Raw genomic sequence first — 25,702 nt, 5'->3', positions numbered from 1 at the left:
CTATTATCAATTCTGTAGAAAACAAATAGATGGATATGCTTTTCTGTATCAGAAAATGTGAAAGAAGTTCTTAGGCGTGAAATGTTTTCAAGGTGAAAAAAGATTGTGTAGCCCAGGAAGGTAAAGGTCAGTGACAGGGTCAAGACTTGGACGACAGGGTTTGTGCATTCTGCTGGTAGGAATGATTTCTTGACAAAACCCTGAGATTGGCCTTGGCTACCCCTGGTGCTTGTACCTTGGATCTAAGAAACTCAGTCTCTAATGTCTTTGGAGTCCTGTTGAACCTTAAGAGGACCTGAGTCGTTTGGACTACCTGGCCCTGGCACTCCCTTTAATTTCCACCTGGTTGTGTTGTAGCTTCTGCCGAACCATTCCTGCTGTCACTGCCCACTCCACTAGTTATCTGAAAATGCAAACATATTGACGTGGCACCTGGCACAGCCCAAAAAGTAATGGCCACCACTCAGAGTCTGGCTCCTCTCTAGGTTTCTTTTTAGATTCAGACCTAGTATTTCCTAGTCACTGTGCATAATTTTGTTTTACTCTTCTTGTATTAATGTATCTGTATTGACTTATTAAGCCCCTGATACTGTGAATGTAATAAACACTTTTGTGTTCAGATACATGGAAAGATTTTCTCAGGTGGCCTTAAACTTTTAGAACTATATATAATTAACAAAAATGTTTTGAGGTGTATTAAGCAATAAGAAATTGCATATATATATGATTGCCAATTTCCATGCAGAAGTGGACAGAAAAGTAGTTCAGAACAGAAAGGTATTTCCCCACATCCCAAAAGTAGTAATGCATTGTACTCACTCTGTCTCAGACCGCTTCTCTGTGAAAACTCTGAGGACAAAGTCTGCCTCCTTTCCTGGTTCAAAAGTTGATGGTACCACTAGGTATTCCCCTGGTGGCAGGCGCAGTCGTGCACTCACCTCCCTCAGGTTAATAAAGGTCTCTGAACGTGCACACGACGAGTGTTTCAGGAAAAAGTCTTTCTTCAGATGAACACTTTGACAACCCTTTAACTGAGAGGAAAGGTACATGAGGAGGATAAGGCAAAATTGTGGGGGGGGTGTAAATGTGTCAATGAATGCAAAGTTGCATACCTCTTCTGGAATCTGTAACAATAGATGACAAAGAGGGAAAAATAGAATTGATCAGTTTCACTGACATTTTGTTTTGATCTATCATATATGATGGTTACTGCGTGTCACATCGATTAAATAGCATGACCATTTCAAATCCATTAATTTAATAGACCTTTCATCAGCTTTCATTATAGCTTAATTTCCTAGTTTGCTACTAGCATGTCACCTTGTCATCTCTGACTCCTCACCTCGTAAATGGCAAAGCCGACAGTGTGCATGTCCTGGCCCTGGCGTCGGTAGCGGCGCCTATTCTTCTGCATGAGCGCCACTAAGAAGCTACAGGCCACTTCTTCATCCTCAGGGTCATCGTCCTCCTCTAGCAAGGTAATTTTATACTGGGGGTTGATCCAAAAGGTGTCTAATACAAAGACAAACGGCACAAGTTATGATTATACTTATCAATTCCAAACCTCTGATCCCATCACATCCAAATGTCCCAAATATCCAAATTAATCCACACACACATCCCTACAGGAGTTGGATGATCTAGCAGATGGGATGTGGTCAGTTGTAACAAGCACATTGCACATACACACTGATGAGCTGAAACATTATGACCACATGCCTAACATGCTGTTGGTCCTCCACATGCAGACAAAAATAATCAAAAATTGCTCCAAAATACAGTTAATGTTGTAAATGACTACTGTAGCTGGAAATTTATGGAATATCTACATAGGCGTACAAAGGCCCATTATCAGCAACTATCACTCCTGTGTTCCAATGGCACGTTGTAATTGCTAATCCAAGTTCATCATTTTAAAAGGCTGATTGATCATTAGTAAACCCTTTTGCGACTATGTAAGTACTGCTGAAAACGGTTGTCCTGATTAAAGAAGCAATTAAACTGGCCTTCTTTAGACAAATAGAATATCTGGAGCATCAGTGTTTGTGGGTTCAATTAAAGGTTAAAAATGTCCAGAAACAAATAACTTTCTTCTGAAACTCCATGCAAGCTGAAGTTCTCGTACAACGATGTGTAGTACTCCCTTCACAGAACAGCGCTATACATCTTAAACTACAATAGAAAGAGGAGTGGGACACCCCGGTGCACAACTCAGCAAGAGGACAAATACATGTGTCTAGTCTGAGAAAAAAACGCCTCACAGGTCCTCAACAGGCATCTTCATTAAATAGTACCCACAAAACACCAGTGAGAAAGAAAATAGGCCAGCATCTAGGAGTTGCCCCTTTGTTGATGTTGAGACTGGTGTTGCTGGTACTATTTAATGAAGCTGTCAGTTGAGGACCTGTGAGGGATCTGTTTCTCAAATTAGACACTCTGCTGGTAATGGGCCGCTGTACGCCAATGTAAAAAATCCATTGAAAATGGATCAAGCTGCAATAATCACTTGCAAACATTAACCAGAAAAGGAACCAGGCAAGCCTAGTTTAGCCGGCCCGCAATTAAAAGTGATAAATGTGGTTCCTAATAATCCTTTAGGTGAGTGTATAACGCAGCAACTGAAGGTTGTAGGCAGCAAAGTTTTTGTCTGTCCGGAACAAATCCTAATGCATACTTTGCTTCAACTGTGACAAGATTCGAACGCAGGACATATTGGTTGCAGCTCCGCATCTCTAACCACTAAGCTATTTATACAAGGGGCAGTACGTCAGTCAGTCACTCAGTCAGTCAGTCAGATAGGCAGTAAGAGACATTTATTCTTCATGGCCGGCTCCGCTTATGCAGTCTGGCAAAAATGTCTGCACTCAATTTCTTATTTTAATGGACAAAAAATATATATTTTTCCTTAAAAAACAAGGACATTTCTAAGTGATCCCAAACTTTTGAAAGGTAGTGTAAATCGATGGTTGTGCATCTGGTAGGAAAAGTATACACAGACATGGATATACTGAAATAAAACTATTAATCATAGCTCTTTAAATCTCAAATCAAAACATAACAATAACGCCCAATTTCTTTGAAAAAGACAGAGAAAAGTAAATACAATTAAATGTCTTCACATTTCGCAATAATGTATAATGTTAACCAATCAAAGGTTGTCACTTTTGTCTGAGTTATTAACACTATTGAGCTTACTACTTTTACTACTTTCTATACATTTAATAATCTAATAATCATAATATATCTAATTCATTTAACACTGTATTTAAAATTCGTAATACATCTACCACTTGTAATATTCTAACACATATACATTTTATTTCTGACACTGAATTCTTCCAAAACTCTAAAACTGCCAATTCCTCAGACTTCAAAGACATCTGATACTTTGAAGTTTGCTTCATAAAAGTACCAACCAAAACTTTCTTTTAAGCTTTAAAAATGTAGGTCTTTGTTTAGGCTTTCCTTTAATCATTTTATAATTTTAGCTAATAAGTATATGGTAAGGGTGTTTTCTCACTTGGATGGTTTCGGCAGCCTCCAGCAGTGCTGCCCTTCCTCCAGCTTCCATCAAACTTGATGGTATTCCAGAAACTGAGGCTGTCATCACTGAGGGCATCTGCTGTCAAGTTACAAATCTCCAAACGGGAGAACTGACGGAGAAATTCTTGGAAGGACATCCTGAATGTGAAGTGAAATGGAGACATGACAAAAAAAGAATTAATCTGATTTAAGTCTGTTGTGGGTTGGATTGAATAGGATAATTATCACTGATCAGGTCCAGGTGGTTGAATGTAATATTTCAAGTATGGACAGGGTCAGCCCAAACATTCAGGACACCATAGAAAACCAATGCTTGTTATGGAAAACAAGGCAATATTTGAAAATGGCAACTAACCAGAACTCCCCGTCCTCCATCTGACTATGCATGTTTTCCCTTTCTGATGGATCAATCGCATTCCACTCAGGTGATCTAATAAAATTATAAAAGACAAAGACAGAGACAGAAAAAGGTCTGATCAACTGAAATCAAATACCAACATGTTATTGAACAATACAGGAGAGAGAATTCAGCGATAGTCCTACCGAAGTTTGCGCACACACACAAGTTGCAAAAAAGAAGCATAGAGTAATTGTGACAGAAACTCACTTATCACTCCAAGCCCCCGTCCACTCCACCTGTCCCCAGGGGTTACGAATACGAATCAACCTCTCCGTGTTACCCCGGAAGTTCACCTATGGTATTAGTTGGACAGGTTAACTGATTTTAAACTATTAATCCAGTAGTTGCACTTGTTGACATGCATATAATATAACTATTGTCAACTATTGTGAACCAACTTTAACTGTTGATTTGGAAATAAGTTTTTTTGCAAAAGAAGGCATGTTAGTTGAGGATGATAAATTACTTTTAACTTTTTGTAATTATTGTAACACCTCTGGCCAGGATGCTAAAACAGGACACTGATAAACAGCCCCACTGAAAATTACATAAACATTTGAAAACAGCACTTAAAGGAATGCACTTTACAGAAAAACAGGGTCACCACATTATTATTGTGATTATAATACAACTACCAGCCAATTCCTGTTTTCATCACCATTCTTTGATTCAAGATTCACACAGAATTAAGGTGAGCCAAACTATGCAAAGTTGTACTTTCTTACAAATTCACCATGCAATCAAGCTGGGTGTATACTATTTGTCCTATAGAGTCAATCAGGCACATACCATAAACTTTAAAATGAGCAATCGTAGGTGTCATATCTCTCACTTTAACACCACTCATCATCCAAAAACTTTTTTTCGCCTTGACTTACTTCTTTCAGTCCCGTGATAGAGTAGGCATGGCCTTTGACCAGCTTCTTAAAAGTCACTGCCTCCATGTCGAAGGCACTGGTGATCTGGAAATGTAAACAGATGGCATCTTACATATTTGTTACCACCCAGAGTTTACATTACCTTACATTACCTTAGTATCTTCGTGAAAAAGTAATATATAATTGCATTTTGTTATATTCGTATGTCATCCCAGATGAAAATGCCAGGAATTGTCTAAACAGCACTGGTTCTTGGATTGGAATCAGCACTTTGTTGGAGGTCATAAAAGATAGAGCTTCTTCACCATACGCTACTATGTGCAGACAATAACTCCTACTGTAAAATATGTGAAAGGTTATTTTACTTTGATTGATTCTAAGGCCCTAATGAGGTCAATGTAAACTTTTCTACTGTCATCTTACCAGTAGCTATGCTATGAATACAGTCCTATTTAAACTTAACAACCTTTGGTTTAGTAGCCCAACACTTGACCACTCCTGCCTAAAGGCTAATCTTCTTTAACATTATAACCAATAACCCAAAGCACATGTAATAACCCACAAATAAACATAATTGTCCACAAATTTTAATAAATTAAATTGGCCATCTCAGGCCAAGTATTTGAAACCCATGTAAACCCCTTTTTAAGCTCACACAATACTAATGATCTGAAAAGATTTTGTGATGAAAAGAGATCTAAGATTCCTCCAAAATTGTTCTTCAACTCATAAAAAGTGTCAGTGCCTTGATTCTTTCAAGATGTTCAGTGTTCTGTTTCAGTTGTTTTATTGCTTTCTTCTGTGTCTAGTTTAGTCTTCACCTGTATCTTGATTACCCCCCAATGTTGTCCCTATTTAAGTTCCTCCTGTCCTAGTGTTTTTGTTAGTCATTGTTGGATGTTAGTGTCACGATACATTTGATTTAATTCAAAGCATTGTCTCAAGTTGACCTTTAAAGTAAAGAATCTTGTTTACATATACATCTGCGCTTGGGACCTGTCTTACTGAACCCTGCCATATTTATTTTTAACTACACAACCGTTCAAAGGTTTGGGTCATTTAAGAATTTCCTTGTTTTTCAATGAACAGCAATTTGTTTTCCCATTCAAATAACACCAAATTGATCAGAAACAGTGTAGATAGATATTGTTAATGTTGCAAATGACTATTGTAGCTGGAAATATCTACATTGGTTTAAAGGTGGTGGTGTATACCTCAGTATTACTTTTAACATATTCCAAAAAAGTCGAAAAAAGAAAAGTTTTGAGTGAGGAACAGAAGCGTTAAATTTGCAGTGGCTCTTAATTTTAACCCTTCTGTTCCTCGCTCTGTAACGACTCGTCTTGGTGTAGTGTTGGTTAGGAACCAGGCGCAGGCAGTAATCTCGTTTGTGGGTTTAATACTCAACAAACAAACCAAACACGAACGGAAAACAATACTAATGACTGAATGAAATAAAAGTGCGCAACATGCGTCTTAGCAATAAACATTCAAACAGTACATTAAACAACACTCACCGATTAACTAACAAACAGCAACAATGACAGCGACAGCAACAATGATCCACAATGTGGGGAGCAGAGGGGAAACATATATACACATACAAACGAGCTAGATTGGGACCTGGTGTGGAAGATGGGAAACATGTGACAGTCCGGGATGTGTTCGTGAGAATATGGGAACTTGTGGAAATATGGCACGGTGGCGCTGCTGCTCACCGCACCATGACAGTACCCCCCCCCAAAGGCCCGGCCACCGGACGGGCCAAGACGAACCCCAGCCCAAGGGAGGGGGGGCGGGGCAGCACAGTACCCCCATCGGCACAAACCCGCCGAGGGGGCGGAACAGCCGAGACTAACCAGGGTGGCGGAGCCGTCGGGACAGGCCGGGGAGGCAGAACCGGCCGAAGATCAGGAGCCGGCGGAGGGCCAGGAGCCAGGAGAGCCGACGGAGGGTCGGCGGCCGGCGGAGGGTCAGAGGCCGGGAGAGCCGGGAGAGCCGGGAGAGCCGACGGAGGGTCGGCGGCCGGCGGAGGGTCAGAGGCCGGGAGAGCCGACGGAGGGTCGGCGGCCGGCGGAGGGTCAGAGGCCGGGAGAGCCGACGGAGGGTCGGCGGCCGGCGGAGGGTCAGAGGCCGGGAGAGCCGACGGAGGGTCGGCGGCCGGCGGAGGGTCAGAGGCCGGGAGAGCCGACGGAGGGTCGGCGGCCGGCGGAGGGTCAGAGGCCGGGAGAGCCGACGGAGGGTCGGCGGCCGGCGGAGGGTCGGTAGCCGGGAGAGCCGACGGTGGGTCGGTAGCCGGGAGAGCCGACGGTGGGTCGGTAGCCAGGAGAGCCGACGGTGGGTCGGTAGCCGGAAGAGCCGACGGTGGGTCGGTAGCCGGAAGAGCCGACGGTGGGTCGGTAGCCGGAAGAGCCGACGGTGGGTCGGTAGCCGGAAGAGCCGACGGTGGGTCGGTAGCCGGAAGAGCCGACGGTGGGTCGGTAGCCGGAAGAGCCGACGGTGGGTCGGTAGCCGGAAGAGCCGACGGTGGGTCGGTAGCCGGAAGAGCCGACGGTGGGTCGGTAGCCGGAAGAGCCGACGGTGGGTCGGTAGCCGGAAGAGCCGACGGAGGGTCGGTAGCCGGAAGAGCCGAAGGAGGGTCGGTAGCCGGAAGAGCCGAAGGAGGGTCGGTAGCCGGAAGAGCCGAAGGAGGGTCGGTAGCCGGAAGAGCCGAAGGAGGGTCGGTAGCCGGAAGAGCCGAAGGAGGGTCGGTAGCCGGAAGAGCCGAAGGAGGGGCCGGGGCGGCCGGGACAGGAAGGGGCGCCGGGGCGGCCGGGACAGGGGAGGGCGCCGGGGCGGCCGGGACAGGGGAGGGCGCCGGGGCGGCCGGGACAGGAAGGGGCGCCGGGGCGGCCGGGACAGGAAGGGGCGCCGGGGCGGCCGGGACAGGAAGGGGCGCCGGGGCGGCCGGGACAGGAAGGGGCGCCGGGGCGGCCGGGACAGGAAGGGGCGCCGGGGCGGCCGGGACAGGAAGGGGCGCCGGGGCGGCCGGGACAGGAGAGGGCGCCGGGGCGGCCGGGACAGGAGAGGGCGCCGGGGCGGCCGGGACAGGAGAGGGCGGTGGCGGCCAAACCCCGGCAAGCTCAGGCGGTGCAGGCCACTCCTCCTCGGCCTCAGGCGGTGCAGGCCACTCCTCCTCGGCCTCAGGCGGTGCAGGCCACTCCTCCTCGGCCTCAGGCGGTGCAGGCCACTCCTCCTCGGCCTCAGGCGGTGCAGGCCACTCCTCCTCGGCCTCAGGCGGTGCAGGCCACTCCTCCTCGGCCTCAGGCGGTGCAGGCCACTCCTCCTCGGCCTCAGGCGGTGCAGGCTGCTGCCGCTGGCAGGAAGGAGGCGCTGGCTGCTGCTCCAATGCAGCAGTGGGCAATCGGCGCCGTGGCGCAGGGACAGGGGCAGCGGAAGGCCGCGGAGCAGGAAGCGGTGTGCGCCTAATCGCCAGCCTACAGCCTGGCCAGCCTGCACGGGGTCGAGGAGGCACCGGACATAGAGGGGGCGTCGTCGGGACTTCCCCCGGGCACCCACTCAGCCCCCCCCTAAAATTTTCCTGGGGGGACCTCAGACCGAGCGTTGGGCACCTCGCCCTCTTCTTCCTCCGGCCTCGCCTACGTCCTGACCCTCCTGCCTCCTGCATGTCCTGCAGGAGACCCTTCACCAGCTCCCCTTGCTCTTTGGTGAGGGGCTTGACCACTCCATACTGGTCCATGCCCCACAGCGGCACCCCGAACCCGTCTTGGGGCAACCCCCAGCACTGCTCCCCAAGGGGATCCTCCTCCACTCTCTCATAGACCGCTTCGTCGTCATCTGAGGAGAGGGAGTCAGACCCCCAATCGCCCCTCCAGGTATATACCCTCTCTGGAGGGACTGCCTGTTGGTTCCAGGTTTGGTGGATCATTCTGTAACGACTCGTCTTGGTGTAGTGTTGGTTAGGAACCAGGCGCAGGCAGTAATCTCGTTTGTGGGTTTAATACTCAACAAACAAACCAAACACGAACGGAAAACAATACTAATGACTGAATGAAATAAAAGTGCGCAACATGCGTCTTAGCAATAAACATTCAAACAGTACATTAAACAACACTCACCGATTAACTAACAAACAGCAACAATGACAGCGACAGCAACAATGATCCACAATGTGGGGAGCAGAGGGGAAACATATATACACATACAAACGAGCTAGATTGGGACCTGGTGTGGAAGATGGGAAACATGTGACAGTCCGGGATGTGTTCGTGAGAATATGGGAACTTGTGGAAATATGGCACGGTGGCGCTGCTGCTCACCGCACCATGACACGCTCAAAACCTTCCTCGCTCAAAACAATTTTTTCCGGAGCTGTAGCTTAAGCCTCTCTAATGTCACTCCTCAAAATTCTTTCTTTTCAAAGTTTCCAACTAGCATTTTTAAGTGTCAAGTCGATCCCACATTTTTCTCAAGTATCAGACACATTTATGATGCCAGTATTGGATCGGTGCATCCTTAGTTGCCTATGGCAACTCAAAATGTGTTACAGTCTTCCACGACTGAGCTTGGAGACACGGTCTATAATGCAACAACAGCCTGGGTGCTTCAATCACATAAAAGTGTCTTTCATTGGAGAGTGGTAAAAGAAAAACCTCACATCACATTTGTCCAAATTTGTCAAAAATGGACTGTCCTGGCGGTGTACTTCTTTGGGACATGACTTTCTATGGACTGAACTGAACATAAAGCAGAGAACAAACTGTGAAATATGCTAATGGGAAAAGTTTTGAAGGGAATTGTCTAATCTCCAAGTAGAAACCTAAAACAGAATTACACCCAACACATGTTATTAACACCAACACTTGGGTTATTCTACATCACTGTGTGTTATTTCCACCTTTACATGGTTAACACACATCTTGATTTTTTTTTGTTGATAACTAAATACTTGAAATTAACTGAATAAAGCAATACTATGTAACACTGGCCCATTTTCAGTGTAAAAATATGCATTTAGATCTTTGAACTTACGTCAATGGAGCATCCCATAAGGGAGCCTCTCTTCAGCGCTTTCCCAATAATCCAGTACAGATCCTTAGGTGCCTTGCGTAGCTCAAACATCTCTGCTACGCCGCCGGTGAAATCTTCAAAGCCTTCTGTGGTGCTGCCACCAGATAGAGCCTCATAGGAGCCATTCAGTCTAACACAAAACAAAGGAATGCCTCTATGACTAAATGTCACATTGTCTCAATCCTGAAAAGAAATTCTGTCTCTTCAAAATCTACATTAATTGCAAATTAATACCATACCGTTCAAAAGTTTGGGGTCACTTAGAAATGTCCTTGTTTAGAAAGAAAAGCTAATTTTCGGTCCAATAAAATAACAACCAATTGATCAGAAATACAGTGTAAACATTCTTAGTGTCGTAAATTACTATTGTAGCTGGAAACGGCTGATTTTCAACGGAATATCTACATAGGTGTACAAAGGCCCATTATCAGCAACAATCGGTCCAATGGCACGTTGTGTTTACTAATCCAAGTTTATCCTTTTAAAAGGCTATGTGATCATTAGAAAACCCTTTTGCAATTATGTTACCTTAGCTGAAAACTGTTTTGCTAATTAAAAAAGCTAAACTGTCTATAACCAGAATAGAAGGTGGAGTGGGAGGCCCCAGTGCACAACTGAGCAAGAAGACAAATACATTGGAATTTGTAGTTTTAGAAACAGACACCTCACTGGTGCTCAACTGGCAGCTTCATAAAATAGTACCTGCAAAACACCAGTCTCAACATCAACAATGAAGAGGTGACTCCGGGATGTTGGCCTTTTTTACAATCTCCCTCTCTTCAGTGTGTGTTCTTTTGCCCTTCTTAATCTTTTCTTTTTATTTGCCAGTCTGACATATGGCTTTTTCTTTGCAACTCTGCCTAGAAGGCCAGCATTCCGGAGTCGCCTCTTCACTGTTGATCTGGAGACTGGTATTTTGCGGGTACTATTTAATGAAACTGCCAGTTCAGGACCTGTGAGGCATCTGTTTCTCAAACTAGACACTCCAATGTATCTGTCATCTTGCTCAATTGTGCACCAGGGCCTCCAACTCCTCTTTCTATTCTGGTTAGAGCCAGTTTGCGTTGTTCTGTGAACGGAGTAATACAAATAATTGTATGAGATCTTCAGTTTCTCGGCAATTTCTCATACAGCATAACCTTGATTTCTCAGAACAAGAATGTTTCTCAAATTAGACACTCCAATGTATTTGTCCTCTTGCTCAATTGTGCACCAGGGCCTCCAACTCCTCTTTCTATTCTGTTTAGAGCCAGTTTGCGTTGTTCTGTGAAGGGAGTAATACAAATAATTGTATGAGATCTTCAGTTTCTTGGCAATTTCTCATAAGGCATAACTTTGATTTCTCAGAAAAAGAATATACTGACGAGTTTCAGAAGGAAGTTCCTTGTTTCTGGCAATTCTGAAACCTGTAATCTAACCCACAATATTGCTGATGCTCTAGATACTCAACTAGTGTGAAGAAGGCCAGTTTTATTGCTTCTTCAATCTTTAATTAGCAAAACAGTTTTCAGCTGTGTTAACATAATCGCAAAATAGTGTTTAATGATCACATAGTCTTTCAAAATGATAAGCCTGAATTAGCAAACAAAATGTGCCATTGGAACACAAGACGGATTATTGCTGATAAGTGACCACAAAACTTTGAACGGAAGTTTATGTTCATTCCAGACATTACACCTCTATCAACCAACACATATGCATTATTTCTTATATCACATATTTACGAAAGTAAAAAAAAAATCTGAAAGCATTACGGGTGTCACAGTTGAATGGACTTGATACATGCTTTATGAACATAAAACTGTCACCAACTGTTAACTAGGTATAACAAATATAACTTAGATTACTTTCCTTTGAAATGAAAAATAACTGAACTAAAGACAATGGCCCTCATTCATGAAATCTCCTCAGAAACAATCTCAGATTCAAGCGTGGGGAGAAACCTACGATCATCTCCAAGTGTGATTTATGAAACTGTCGCACCTCTTCAAAATGAGCATGGATTTCATCGCAGATTGATAAATTGGATGAAGTCCTGGACACGCAGCACCTGTCCTTATTTACATGTGACACATTCGTAATTTATGCGGGTCTGGCAACCAAACACCTATATATAGACAGCTTTCAGCATACATAGCCTACGACAGCTCATTAACCATTTGTCATTATTTAGATTAGATTTAACTTTGTCATTGAACAAGTACAAGTAAAGTACAACGAAATGCAGTTAGCATCTAACCAGAACTGCAAATAGAAGAGTGCAGAAAGTTTAAAGATGTGTATAGATGTGCAATGAAGGCAAATGCGGTACAAATTGCAATACAAAATGTGCAATTAAGGCAAATGGAGGAGCAGAAAATGCACAAGTATTAAGAATAGTGTATGTTACAAGTGGGATAAATAGTTGTGCGGGTACAAATGGCAATTCTAAATGGCATTCAAATGTGCAACCGGGTAAGGCAGAATGTGCAACCGGGATGCAGCGATAGCTGTTACATTTGTTACATTGATTCATTGACTATTTGGAATTAAACTAAAATGAATCAAAATAGACGTTGTGTGGTGGAATTACTCACTAGGGTATAAAGAATCCATAATAAGTGTCAATGCATGGTGAGGGTATAGCCAGCAGCACATTCGTAGCCAGCCACTCCATTGGCACCTGTTCAATACACTGTAAACCAAATATGGCTATGCAAATTACATTATATAAAAAAAACTAGATATTGTGAGGTGGAACATGGCTTTTGAGAATTACTCACTAGGGTATAAAGAATTCATATAAAGTGACAATTTATGGAGGAAAATAGAGAGGCCGCAGCACTTTCTTAGCCACCGACACTCCATTGTCTCCAGTGCAAGACTCTATACCTGAATTTGTCCTATACAAATTACCTCATAACAAAAACATTTATGTTGTGAAGTGAAACATTGGCACTCGAGAATTACTTACTTGGGTATAAAGGATCCATATAATGTTTCAATTAATGGGGGAGAATAGAGGTTAGAGCCAGCAACACGTTCTCCATCACCCACTCCATTGGCTCCAGTTCAATAAACTGTAAGCCTGTGGTATTCTTTTGATGAACAATGAAGAGGCAGCTCTGATGGCCAACTTATTTAATCAATGTTCTGCTTTTCACAGACGACCTTGGTCATATTACATGGCGGACATGTGTCCACCCACGGCAGACATTTCTGATCCACCCTCTCCCGCGTCTCTTCCTCATTTTAAGTCCAACTTCCTTTTCAACACGAGCTGTGTGCAGTGCGCTGTCCGCGGTGCTAACCTGTGACAAAACTCAGGACCCTTAAAGAACAATATGGCTATGCAAATTGCCTTATAACAAAAAAACTAGACGTTGTGAGGTGGAACATGGCTCTCGATATGTATTCACTACGGTTTAAAAAATCCATATTAAGTGTCAATTAACGGGGGGAAATAAGGAGGGTATAGCCAGCAGCACTTTCTTAGCCACATACAGCTATGCAAAATGCCTTATAACGCATAAACAATATGTTGTAAGGTGGAACATGGCTTTCGAGAATGACTCACTAGGGTATAAAGAATCCATTCATAGACAAAAATTCAAAAAAAAAGTTGACAGACTTTATGGGTTCCTGAGGAAAATTCCATAGGTGAAGAGGGACTTGTGGACCTCCAGGACAGACCTGCATTCATTCCCATTTGATCTTCAATTAATTATGTATGGGCCTTCATAATTCTTGATAAAACATTAAAAGTACAATCCAATTCTGAAATGACTAAGACAAAACAACAAAAAAGGTGTAAGTGACCAATGAGGTCTTTAAACATACCATGATAGCAGTCATAATGTAGATCATTATTGTGACCTATAACATGAACAATTCAATTGAAAAACAAACTGAAATCTTTGAGGGGGAAAAATGTAATATAAAAAACTGGTTGCATAAGTGTGCACACCCTTAAACTAATACTTTGTTGAAGCACCTTTTGATTTTACTACAGTACTCAGTCTTTTTGGGTAGTAGTCTATTAGCATGGCACATCTTGACGTGGCATTATTTACCCACTCTTCTTTGCAAAAGCGCTCCAAATCTGTCAGATTGCGAGGACATCTCCTGTGCCCTCTTCAGATCACCCCACAGATGTTCAATCTCCTGAACCCTCTTCAGATCACCCCACAGATGTTCAATTAGATTCAGGTCTGGGCTCGGGCTGGGCCATTCCAAAACGTTAATCTTTTTCTAGTGAGGCCATGCTTTTGTGAATTTGGATATGTGCTTTGGGTCGTTGTAGTGCTGAACGGTAAACTTCCTCTTCATCTTTCTAACGGAAGCCTGAAGGTTTTGTACCAAAATTGCCTGGTATTTGGAACTGTTCATAATTCCCCACACCCTAACTAAGGCGCCGGTTCCAGCTGAAGAAAAACAGCCCCAAAGCACGATGCTGCCCCCTTCATGCTTCACTGTGGGTATGGAGTTCTTTGGGTGATGTGCAGTGTTGTTTTTGTGCCAAACATACCTTTTGGAATTATGGCCAAAAAGTTAAACCTTAGTTAAACCTCAGACCATAACACATTTTCCCACGTGTTTTGGGGGACTTTGTTTGTTTTTGCAAACCTCAGCTGGGCTTGGATGTTTTTCTTTGTAAGAAAAGGCTTCTGTCTTGCCACACTACCCCATAGCCCATTCATATGAAGAATATGGGAGTTGTCACATGTAGCACACAGCAAGAAATTCCTGCAGTTCCTTTAATGTCCAGTTCTTGGTAATGTCTCTGTTGTGCCATATTTTCTCCACTTGATAATGACTGTCTTCACTGTGTTCCATGGTATATCTAATGCTTTGGAAATTATTTTGTACCCTTCTTCTGACTGACATCTTTCAACAATGAGTTTCTTCTAATGCTTTGGAAGCTATCTGTGGACCATGGCTTTTGCTCTGAGATGCAACTAAGAAAATGTCAGGAAAATCCTACTAGAACAGCTGTACTTTATTTGTGATTAATCAGAGTCAATTTAAATGATGGCAGGTGCAGGTGTGTAATGATTTCTATTCAAGTTTGAATGTGATTGGTTAATTCTGAACACAGCCACATCCCCAGTTATAAGAGGGTGTGCACATAGCAACTAGCTGTGGAATAAGACTTGACTTTGCTTAGCCAAATCAAAAATAGTTAGATCTATTCTATTCAACCATTAAAATGTTAGAACTTACATCAAACAAAACAATTTCCAAATAAACCAATTGAAAATAAATCCTGTGAAAGAAAGATTTGAAACATAAGATGCCAATACTCGGTTATAACTATGCAAAAGGAAAGAAACTAAAATATTAATGTAACTCCTCCTAAGTACCAATTTGATTTGCTTTGAACCCTAAGCTCAACTCTTTCCAATCATAATCAATCATATCATACACCTCCCCTGTTTTCACTTCATGAAGTTAATGGAAAGTGACACCATGAGTGAAAGCAGAACAAATTACAGCCACATCCTGAACCCGCACTGACGTCTGGACATGAAAAATAGAGAATTGGTAATAGGGACGGATCTAAAATACATTCGAGAAGGAGTTGCATACTGAATATTCATCAAAACAAAGTGAAAATGTTTAAAACACAAACATTCACTAACACCATCAAAGACATCAATGTGCAACACGGTTGCTTGTGCGAAGGAATTATAAACTATTTAACCTATTGACAAATGTGTTTTTCATAGCTAAACCGCTCTCAAATTTGACTTTACCTTCACACAGGTCTGCGAAATTGTCTGTAATGCATTTACAAAACTGTATTTTCTTGGAACATGCCCGACAAAATAATTAGTTTGCCCACTAGAGGATAAGCTGCTCAGTTAAATTGTAGGAGAAAAAACTCCAGCCCATGTTGCAGTGGTTTACCTGCTGCAACCACCAGGGCAATTTTATTAGCATATCTACAGCACCCAAATTTTCACAGGCAAATGGCCAAACAACCTCTTGACAAACACAAACATTATCTTGATTCACCTCCTAACATTTAGGGAATTTCTTCAAATTTGAATAGTGGCGGTCAGCCAAACCCCAATGCATATTTTGACCATATCTGTGGTTCTACTGACATCAAAGTTATTAAATCATCAACAATGGAGGATGACTTTCGGTCTCTACCCTCACTTTCAATTGGTTTCAAAGGTATACATTTAAATGTTAAAGGTACCTTTGTCGCCGGTTCTGTTCATAATTTTTATGGACAGAATTTCTAGGCGCAGCCAGGGGCCGGAGGGTGTCAGGTTTGGGGACCACACAATTTCGTCTCTGCTCTTTGCGGATGATGTTGTCGTGTTGGCCCCTTCAAGCCAGGACCTTCAGCATGCACTTTGACGGTTTGCAGCCGAGTGTGAAGCGGTGGGGATGAAAATCAGTACCTCCAAATCCGAGGCCATGGTCCTCAGTCGGAAAAGGGTGGCTTGCCCACTTCAGGTTGGTGGAGAGTACCTGCCTCAAGTGAAGGAGTTTAAGTATCTAGGGGTCTTGTTCATGAGTGAGGGAAGGATGGAACAGGAGATTGACAGACGGATCGGTGCAGCTTCTGCAGTAATGCGGTCGATGTATCGGTCTGTCGTGGTGAAGAAAGAGCTGAGCCGCAAGGCGAAGCTCTCGATTTACCGGTCAATCTACGTTCCTACTCTCACCTATGGTCATGAGCTTTGGTCATGACCGAAAGGACAAGATCCCGGATACAGGCGGCCGAAATGAGCTTTCTCCGCAGGGTGGCTGGGCGATCCCTTAGAGATAGGGTGAGAAGCTCTGTCACCCGGGAGGAGCTCAGAGTAGAGCCGCTGCTTCTCCACATCTAGAGGGGTCAGCTGAGGTGGCTTGGGCATCTGTTTCGGATGCCTCCAGAATGCCTTCCTGGGAAGGTGTTCCGGTCCCGTCCCACCGGGAGGAGACCCCGGGGAAGACCTAGGACACGCTGGAGGGACTATGTCTCCCGGCTGGCCTGGGAACGCCTCGGTGTCCCCCCGGATGAGCTGGAGGAAGTGTCTGGGGAGAGGGAGGTCTGGGCATCCCTGCTTAGACTGCTGCCCCCGCGACCCGGCCCCGGATAAGCGGTAGATGATGATGATGATGATGATGATGATGAGGTATTGAGAGGAAAATATATTTTTCTTTCACTTAATGTTTGATTATCCCAAAACTTAATCTGCTTGTGTTGGTGAAATTACCACAGACGAGACCAGTCTGAACACAAATTTAACAATTAGTAATAGCAACCCTGTTTAAATTGGAAACAATGGTAGGGGCCATCCCAGGGGGTCTGCCCCCTTCCTGGAGCCCTTAGTTTCACTCTCTTATGGTTAGCCAAAAACAAAGGCCAAATGCATTGTTTAATGTATATGACATTTAAATTCAAACACATAGAAATTCTGACATGGTCCTCAGACTGTCTGAGGCATGATATGTTATTCCGTTCAATGTTTCATCCCACTACCCAGTGTCCCCTCTGCTCTACAGGTTGCTGAGGTGCTGTTCAAGCAGGTATTTTCTGGCTGTATGGACTTCCGGAAGACATTGTGATGGGCCGCAGCCCCCAGTTTACATCTTGTGTCTGAAAAGTCTTCATGTCCAAGCTGGGAGTAACAGTCAGCCTCACACCCGGGTATCACCCACAGGCTAACGGGCAGATGGAGCGCACTAATCAAGAAATGGGAAGGTACCTCTGGGCCTACTGCATGGACTGTCCAGGTGTGTGGACACGCTTTCTCTCCTGGGCAGAGTAGGCTGAAAACTCCCTGCACCATTCCTTCACAGGTCTGACACCCTTCCAGGTGGTGCTCGGGTTCCAGCCTCCCCCTGGCTGGGGGTTCCAGTGACATCCAGGATGTGGAGGAGTGGTTCAGCAAGTCAGACGAGGTCGGATATGTCACCCACATCCGCCTGCAGGAGGCAGTCCAACATCAAAATGCCCAGACAGACAGACAATGGAGCAGCGCCCCAGAGTACCGCCTGGGGGACAAGGTATGGCTGTCCACAGGGGGATATTCCCCTCCTCCTGCCCTGCCATAAACTTGGGCCCCGGTATGTGGGGCCATTTCGTGTCCTCCAGAAGGTAAACAACGTCTCATACACACTCCAGCTCACTCCACCACACACAAACATCTCACCCACTTTCCATGTCTCTCCACTCAGGTTGGTGCTTCCTGGTCCACTGGGGGATCCGGCCCTGCAGGGGCGGGTGACCTCGATCCTAGACTCACGGCTGCAGCAGGCCCAGGTCCAGTATCTGGTGGATTGGGCGGGTTACGGCCCTGAGGAGCGCAGCTGGGTCCGAGTGATGGACATCTGCGAACCCTCCCTAAGATAGGAGTTCCATGCTCGCTGTCCGGACTGGTCTGCTCCTCGCCCCCAGGGTCATCCGGGTAGCCGGCGTCAGGAGCCGGGTGCTGTAATGTCAGTTCCGTGTGGCACCGCAGCTCCCATTCCTCTCTGATGGTCCACCTCACTGGCAGGAGAGTGATGGCAGCAGCACATCCTGAGGATGCACCTGTTTCCAATCACTGTTTCAATGGGTTTATATTCTGTTGGATTATTATCATGGATTATTATTTGCCTGTTTTGGCCATGTTGGTGCGTCTTGTTATAACCTGTTCAAAATAATACTTAAGAAAGACTAATTGATCGCTATCGTCCGTTTTGTATCTTTTCTATTTTGACCTCACTTTTACACACTCATTACACTCGCACCCTCACATCTACGCGAGCAGGCTTTCTCGGTAATGAACATTAACAATTCCAAACTGCGCAATTGGCTGACTCTAAATCAAAACTGCCCAGAAATTGATCCCTGATGTGGACAGGCAAGTAAAAGTCAAAAAATGTCAGGTGTCAACAAGCAAGTGAAAATGTCATAGCCTCCCTAATATATCGTGCTGGATTCTAAATCTACTGTAGGCCTTCTTGAATGATTTCCAATGATAAATCCACAAGCAGCCTAAATAACCATGTGAAGAGTCAAAATTATTTTAGCAAAAAAGTATACGGCCCCCATGAGGTCCCATTTGAACAAATCCGGCACACTACATAATGAGTCTGACACACCTGGTTTACACGGTTTCCGACCAGAAATGAGTTTGATTGTAAGGATACCACAAAGATAACACTGATAAATACCAGCTCTGACAGTGAAATTATTCTACAATCATTTTTAGATAAAATTTGATTATACACACATTTCATGAATGAGGGCCAATGTTGTAGGGCCAAGGTAGTGCGGAACCATAGAAAATTACACTTTTGTCACAGACAACAGTGAATATGAGGCTTAGAGCATACTTAGCATAAGCCTTCTCGATCAGGGCACTCCAGAACTCGTTACCATCGGCGGAGTGAACAAACATCAACTCGCCATCTTTGACAGGCAGCCGGTCATCAATGACAACGTCCACCCACTCTCCAAACTGCCAGAACTGAAAACAAACAACACAGTTATTACTGTTGGTAAAAATTTGAATCAGAAAGAAGTTTTTCATTGTTTAACATTGTTGTAAAAAAAAACTTTTCAGGGTGAAACCACTACAATGGATCTTTTAAAATAAAAACCTAAAATCAAACTACAAACTGAACATTGTCCCTCTTTCAGTGTAGGCTGACACACAACATGAAGCTTTATCATTCTATTATTCTTCTACATCCTTTTATCCCTCGATTCTTCTGTTTATTGGATTGGACCTGGAAGTGGAAGATGCCAGCATAGCTGTCTTGGAAGGTTTGGCCATGAGGGACCACTCTGTGTAGCAACTTCTCGTTGAGGGTGAGGGAAGCAATGGCTGCCAGGAGCCAGCAGTCACCTAGCAACAGAGGGTAAAGAGTAAAACCAAGTCAGTCAAATATACTGCTTTACAGTAGTTGTTACAAAGTGCCTCACAGTAAGCTGACCTAGACTCCACAGAACAAGCACATTTACAGTGGCTTGACACATTCAAATATCCCTAGTAGCACACCTACAGTGCTGCTTCAAAGTATGTGAACAACTATAGACCTGTATCAAATCTCCCTTTTATAGCCAAGATCATTGAGAAGGTAGTCTTCAAATTTCAGTCAGGCTTCCAACCTCACAACAGTACTGAAACAGCTCTGATAAAAGTTTTAAATCATATATGGCTGAATACTGATTTGGATTAAATAACAGTTCTGGTTGTATTAGATTGAATATTGGGTAGGACTCTCCTGGACAGTCCTTAATTTAGATGTCCAGAGTTACTTTTTCACTATTGGCAATCATGAATGTGAGGGTGGCTATGACATGCAGAGTTCCCCAGAGATCAGTTCTTAGACTGCTTCTGTAAAATCTCTATATGCTACCTCTGGGACAAATTCTACAGAACAACAACATTAACTACCAACGCTATGCCGATGATACTCAAATATATATGGCTCTCAAACCATATGACCACAGCTCAATAGTCTCACTATGTCACTGTACAGAGCACATAAATACCTGAATTAACCAAAACTGTCTACAATTAAAGCAAGATAAAACAGAGATTATTGTGTTTGGCAACAAAAATAAGAGAACTTGTATTAGTACAGAGCTGGATTCTTGGGCCCTAAAACCCAGGGACCAAGTGCGCAATCTTTTTGTTCTGATCGACCTCACGTTCAACAGTCATATCAAAGCATCATATCAAAACAGAATTCAACCATCTTAACAATATGGCAAGAATCAAGGGCTTGGTGTCCCAAAAAGACCAAGAAAAGCTCATCCATGCTTTTATCTGTAGTAGGGTTGACTACTGTAATGGCCTCTTAACCGGACTCTCCAAAAAGACTGTAAAATAGCTGCAGTGCATTCAGAAATATGCTGCTAGAATGTTTACCAGGACCAAGAGAACAGAGAACATCACTCAGGTTCTTAAATCTTTGCGCTAGCTTCCAGTCAGTTACAGAATAGTGTTGCTTTTAGTTTATAAATCACTGAATGGTTTAGGCCCCGAATACATTTTGGGTATGTTTGAAGAGTATATACCAAGCAGGGCTCTTAGATCCATGAACTCAGGTCAGCTAGTAGAGTCCAGAGACCAAACTAAACATGGTGGGGCTGCATTTAGCAGCTATGATGCAGACAACTGGAATAAACGACCAGAAGATCTTACATGTGCCCCAAATGTATCCATTTTTAAATCCAGGTTAAAAATACCTCCCTTTTCACGCACCTATGACTGAGCGCTTAAACGTAACTACACTGTCTAGCCTTACAGCTTTTATAGCTTCCTCATGGAATCCATTACAGAATCTACCAGTTATGTTTTCATTTTGTCTAGCTTTTATTCCAGTAGTTTTTTTTTTCTATTTCTCTATTTCTTTGTAAAGCACACTGAACTGCTATGTATGAACTATACTATATACAGTTGTGCTCAAAAGTTTGCATACCCTTAGAGAATTTCTAATACATGTACCATTTGTAAAGAAAACATGAGTGAGCAGGCAAAACACAGGTCTTTTATTTCTTATGGGATTCACATTCAACTGTAGATCATAACAGAATGGCACAATCATAAAACAAAACATGGCAACAAAGAAATAATTGAACTAACCCTGTTCAAAAGTCTGCATACCCTTAGTTCTTAATACTGTGTATTGCCCCCTTTAGCATCAATGACAGGGTGCAGTCGTTTGTAATAGTTGTCTATGAGGCCCCAAATTCTTGCAGGTGGTATAGCTGCCCATTCGTCTTGGCAAAATGCCTGCAGGTCATGCAAAGTCTTTGGTTGTCTTGCATGAACCGCACATTTGAGATGTCCCCAGAGTGGCTAAACAATCACACCGTCTTTTCCCAGAGCAGCCTGTATTTCTCATGGGGTTACCTGTGGGTTTTTCTTTGTATCCTGAACAATTCTTCTGGCAGTTTTGGCTGAAATCTTTCTTGGTCTACCTGACCTTGGCTTGGTATCAAGAGAGCCCTGAATTTTTCACTTCTTAGTAAGTGATTGAACAGTAATGACTGGCATATGCATGGCTTTGGATATGTTTTTATATCCTTTTCCATCTTTATGAAGTTCCATTACCTTGTTTACGCAGGTCTTTTGACAGTTCTTTTCTGCTCCCCATGGCTCAGCATATAGCCTTGTAATAAGGCCAAACATTTAAGGGTATGTAAACTTTTGATCAGGGCCATTTGGGTGATTTCTGTTATCATTATGATTTAAAAAGGAGCCAAACAACTGTGTGATAATAAATGGCTTCATATGATCACTATCCTTGAAGACAGTTTTTTTTGCATGAGCAGTCATATTTTCAAAATCATTGCCAAAATTTCACAATTTATGTCAGGGTATGCAAACTTATGAGCACAACTCTAAATAAACTTCCTTGGTTGCTACAGGGATGGTTATTATTTGTGTATAAAATATTACAGTAAACTAAAACCACAAATCATAATAAAGATTTATGATATTTTTTCATTGTACATTTGACAAAAGTGTTTAAATTAAAAGAAAACTCAGATTTTATTTGGGCAAAATATGTCAACACCTTCATTCACGAGCTTGGAGCACCTCCGTTAGAAGTGTTAACTACAGCCACTAATTAGTCCCTGACATCTTTTTTGCAGGATTTTTTGCTGTTTTTTGGGGGATTTTTGCTCAGTACATTCCAGACACCCCTCAAACCTCACTCAGACAATTGACCTGAGTTTCAGCAAGGGAGGTCTGCTGCAGATGTTCTTTGAGTTGTAATTTACCTGATTTATAATTTTTCTTGTGGGATATTTTTGAAGGCTGGCCACATCTAGGCCAAGTTGAAGTCACGTTAAATAATGTTAATTTGAAAATAGAGTAGACTGATGGAGAATAAAATCTTTCTGAGATGCTTGGATCTAAGTTGGCACAGCATGTGACTGCCTCGGTTAGTTGGTGATAGGGATGGGACGATAGACGATGTTAGTACTAATGGCAATGGAATTGTGGAGAAATCCCATAATCGGGATAATGGTGAATCGGGATAATCCACACGAGTGACTTGAAAAAGCTCTGCCAGTCGCAGAAGTTTCCCTGATGGCCTGTTTTATTATACAAGTGGAGCGCACATCTCATCTCACGTTGTACTATGCCACTAAACATCCTCTGCAATGTATTGTCAATGAATCCGAATGGCTCATTGTCAAAAATATTGACAACTACAATAAAAATCTAAATTAAATTCTTAAATGTCATCATGAGTTGGTTTGGTATGTTAATGACATAAAGAATAAACTAGTTTTCCAATTCCTTTACAAGAGTACTAGTCTAACCACTACAGTATCCTACACAAAAAGCTTCTGATCGCATCTACACTTCCTGCTATGTGCAAATACATGTACATTCCATTTCCACGGAAAACAAGCTGTTGAAACAATTTAGAGCTAAAAAAACCCAATGAAATTTATCCTAAAAGACATGCAGCAATGTAGAGATGCATGCAGAAAAAAAAAACTGTTACCAAAATGCAAATTGTAGAAAATATTAATAGGTTATACATTATACATATATCACTTTCGATTTATATTATAGGAAAATTGTTAACGCTTTCCTACTGAAAGTGACAAGAGAAGACAAATAGAATATAATTTGCATAGGTCAAAATAAGATTGTCTATCCACATTATCTGCACAATACATTATATACACAACATGAGGTGTTGTTATAATCAATTATAAAGTTTTTATGAAGTGCGTGCACCCGCATGTCAGTACCGGTAAGAAATAAAATCTATTCTCACCCCTGATCCTCTGATTGTCTTGCCAGTCACCGAATTGTTCCTGACTACTTGTTTTATTTAACTGGTGGAGTGCATATCTCACTAAATGCAGTGAGATATGCAATGAAGTTGGCAATGAAGCTGGCAATAATATACATTTAGAGATTTACACGTTATAGTATTAGTTAACTATTAAAAACCTTCTTGGATATATATTTTATTGTAATTACTTTTTAAATGCACAAGAACAATATTTATGTAATGGAATAATATGCGAACAGCATATTAATTATTCCATTACATAAATATGTAATGGAATACGGACAGCACTACCTGGAATATTCCTCGCCAACGTGCTATCACTCAGCAATAAACTGGATGTACTTCACTTGCAGTTGAGATTTCTCAATCTTCCGGGCGGATTGTGATACAGAGCTCTCCGGCAAAACGATGGGAGGAAGAATATGTTTCTACATTAACGGCTGGGGTAACGATCATACTAATACTGTTCTCTTGACCTGGAATAATTTTTTATCAACCGCAACCCTTTCTACAGCTCCAAGGGAATTCTCATAATATATCCTGGTCGATGTTCACATTCCACCAACTGGCGGCTGCACTATTGGGCCTGGGTAGACCTTGGCCCGACCAATTTACACATTGGCCCACCTAGAAATATTTAAGGATCTAGATCGAAACAATACCCATTCATGTTGTCCTTTTGCAGTTGCTATGAAACAGAAGATAAACATGTAACATATTAGAATTATCATGGCCAATTCAATCCAGAGCATCTAGAGAGAATATTATTTAACGGCTCTGCAATCAACAATGAATTTGGTTATTTTGCTGTTGCTATAAAACAGTACCTATACCCGTGAAGTACATCCAACATCATTGCATCCATTAACCAATCATAGAGTAGATTTGCTATATTGAAATTATATTTACCTAGAGTTAGAATATATACACACGATAGAAAAGCACACTTTTCTTAGTTACAGGCAATTTAGCAACGAATTATAAATATTACCTCGTGAATAAAGCTATCCATCCATGCTCACAGGGATCCGAAACTCACTGGGTCTGTTGACATTTGACATTCAGACCTCAGAGACAGCTTAAATTATGAGGTTATAGACATTTTTAAAACAAAACCTCTCAGCCTCCTACTTTAGTAGCAATTATTAGTATTATTTGGAACGGATACGTTCTCTTAATTAGTAGGCTACTTCTTAAATGTCTACATATTCACGATCTGCTGAGCTGTGGCACAATAAATCATTTGAAGTAAAAATTAAAACCATTGTAATTCAGTTTTCATTTTATTGTTTACCAATGGCATAGTCTTTGAATACCATGTGTTCAATGCTGCCTATTGCCTTCACTTACAATAAACAAAATTATAAACGCAACACTTGTTTTCGCTCCCATTTATCATGAGCTGAACTCAAAGACCTAAGACTTTCTTTATGTACACAAAAGGCTTATTTTTCTAAAATATTGTTCACAAATGTGTCAAAATCTGTGTTCGTGAGCACTTCTCCTTTGCCGAGATCTCACAGGTGTGGCATATCTAAATGCTGATTAGACAGCATGATTATTGCACAGGTGTGCCTTAGGCTGGCCACATTAAAATGCAACTCTAAAATGTGCAGTTTCACTGTATTGGGGGGGTCCGAAAACCAGTCAGTATCTGGTGTGACCACCATTTACCTCATGCAGTGCAACACATCTCCTTCGCATAGAGTTGATCAGGTTGTTGATTGTGGCCTGTGGAATGTTGGTACACTCCTCTTCAATGGCTGTGTGAAGTTGCTGGATATTGGCAGGACCTGGAACACACTGTCGTATACGCCAATCCAGAGCATCCCAAACATGCTCAATGGGTGAAATGTCCGGTAAGTATGCTGGCCATGCAAGAACTGGGATGTTTTCAGCTTCAATTTTATTGAGTTTGTGTACTCACCTAATGTTCTATCTCGAAATTTAGTTAGCTAGCTAGAAACAAATTGTGTTTCGATCTAATAATGTGAACTACAACAATATGCGCAGTGTACCTAGCTAGCTAGCTAAGTACACTGGTATTTTTTGTAAACTGGGGCTT

At 42.7% G+C, this 25,702-nt stretch overlaps 1 protein-coding gene across 3 annotated transcripts in view; it reads right to left on the bottom strand.

Moving 5' to 3' along the window:
- LOC105008817 (calpain-1 catalytic subunit) overlaps window positions 1–25,702 on the bottom strand; it is a 42,023-nt gene that overhangs the window by 5,114 nt on the left and 11,207 nt on the right. For all 3 annotated transcript variants that reach the window (XM_020044462.3, XM_010868181.4, XM_010868180.4), the window contains exons 5-14: window positions 19,591–19,709; window positions 19,195–19,328; window positions 9,853–10,021; window positions 4,822–4,905; window positions 4,151–4,236; window positions 3,899–3,973; window positions 3,521–3,681; window positions 1,343–1,512; window positions 1,113–1,124; window positions 820–1,031 (exon numbers count right to left, since the gene is read on the bottom strand). In XM_020044462.3, the coding sequence (XP_019900021.3) occupies window positions 820–1,031; window positions 1,113–1,124; window positions 1,343–1,512; window positions 3,521–3,681; window positions 3,899–3,973; window positions 4,151–4,236; window positions 4,822–4,905; window positions 9,853–10,021; window positions 19,195–19,328; window positions 19,591–19,709 (1,222 nt within the window). The remainder of the gene's footprint in view (window positions 1–819; window positions 1,032–1,112; window positions 1,125–1,342; window positions 1,513–3,520; window positions 3,682–3,898; window positions 3,974–4,150; window positions 4,237–4,821; window positions 4,906–9,852; window positions 10,022–19,194; window positions 19,329–19,590; window positions 19,710–25,702) is intronic.

This window comes from Esox lucius, chromosome 9 (genome assembly GCF_011004845.1).
Source record: "Esox lucius isolate fEsoLuc1 chromosome 9, fEsoLuc1.pri, whole genome shotgun sequence".
NCBI lineage: Eukaryota > Metazoa > Chordata > Actinopteri > Esociformes > Esocidae > Esox > Esox lucius.
Note: the sequence above shows the minus strand (reverse complement) of the source record. Positions and strands in the feature narration are given on the sequence as shown.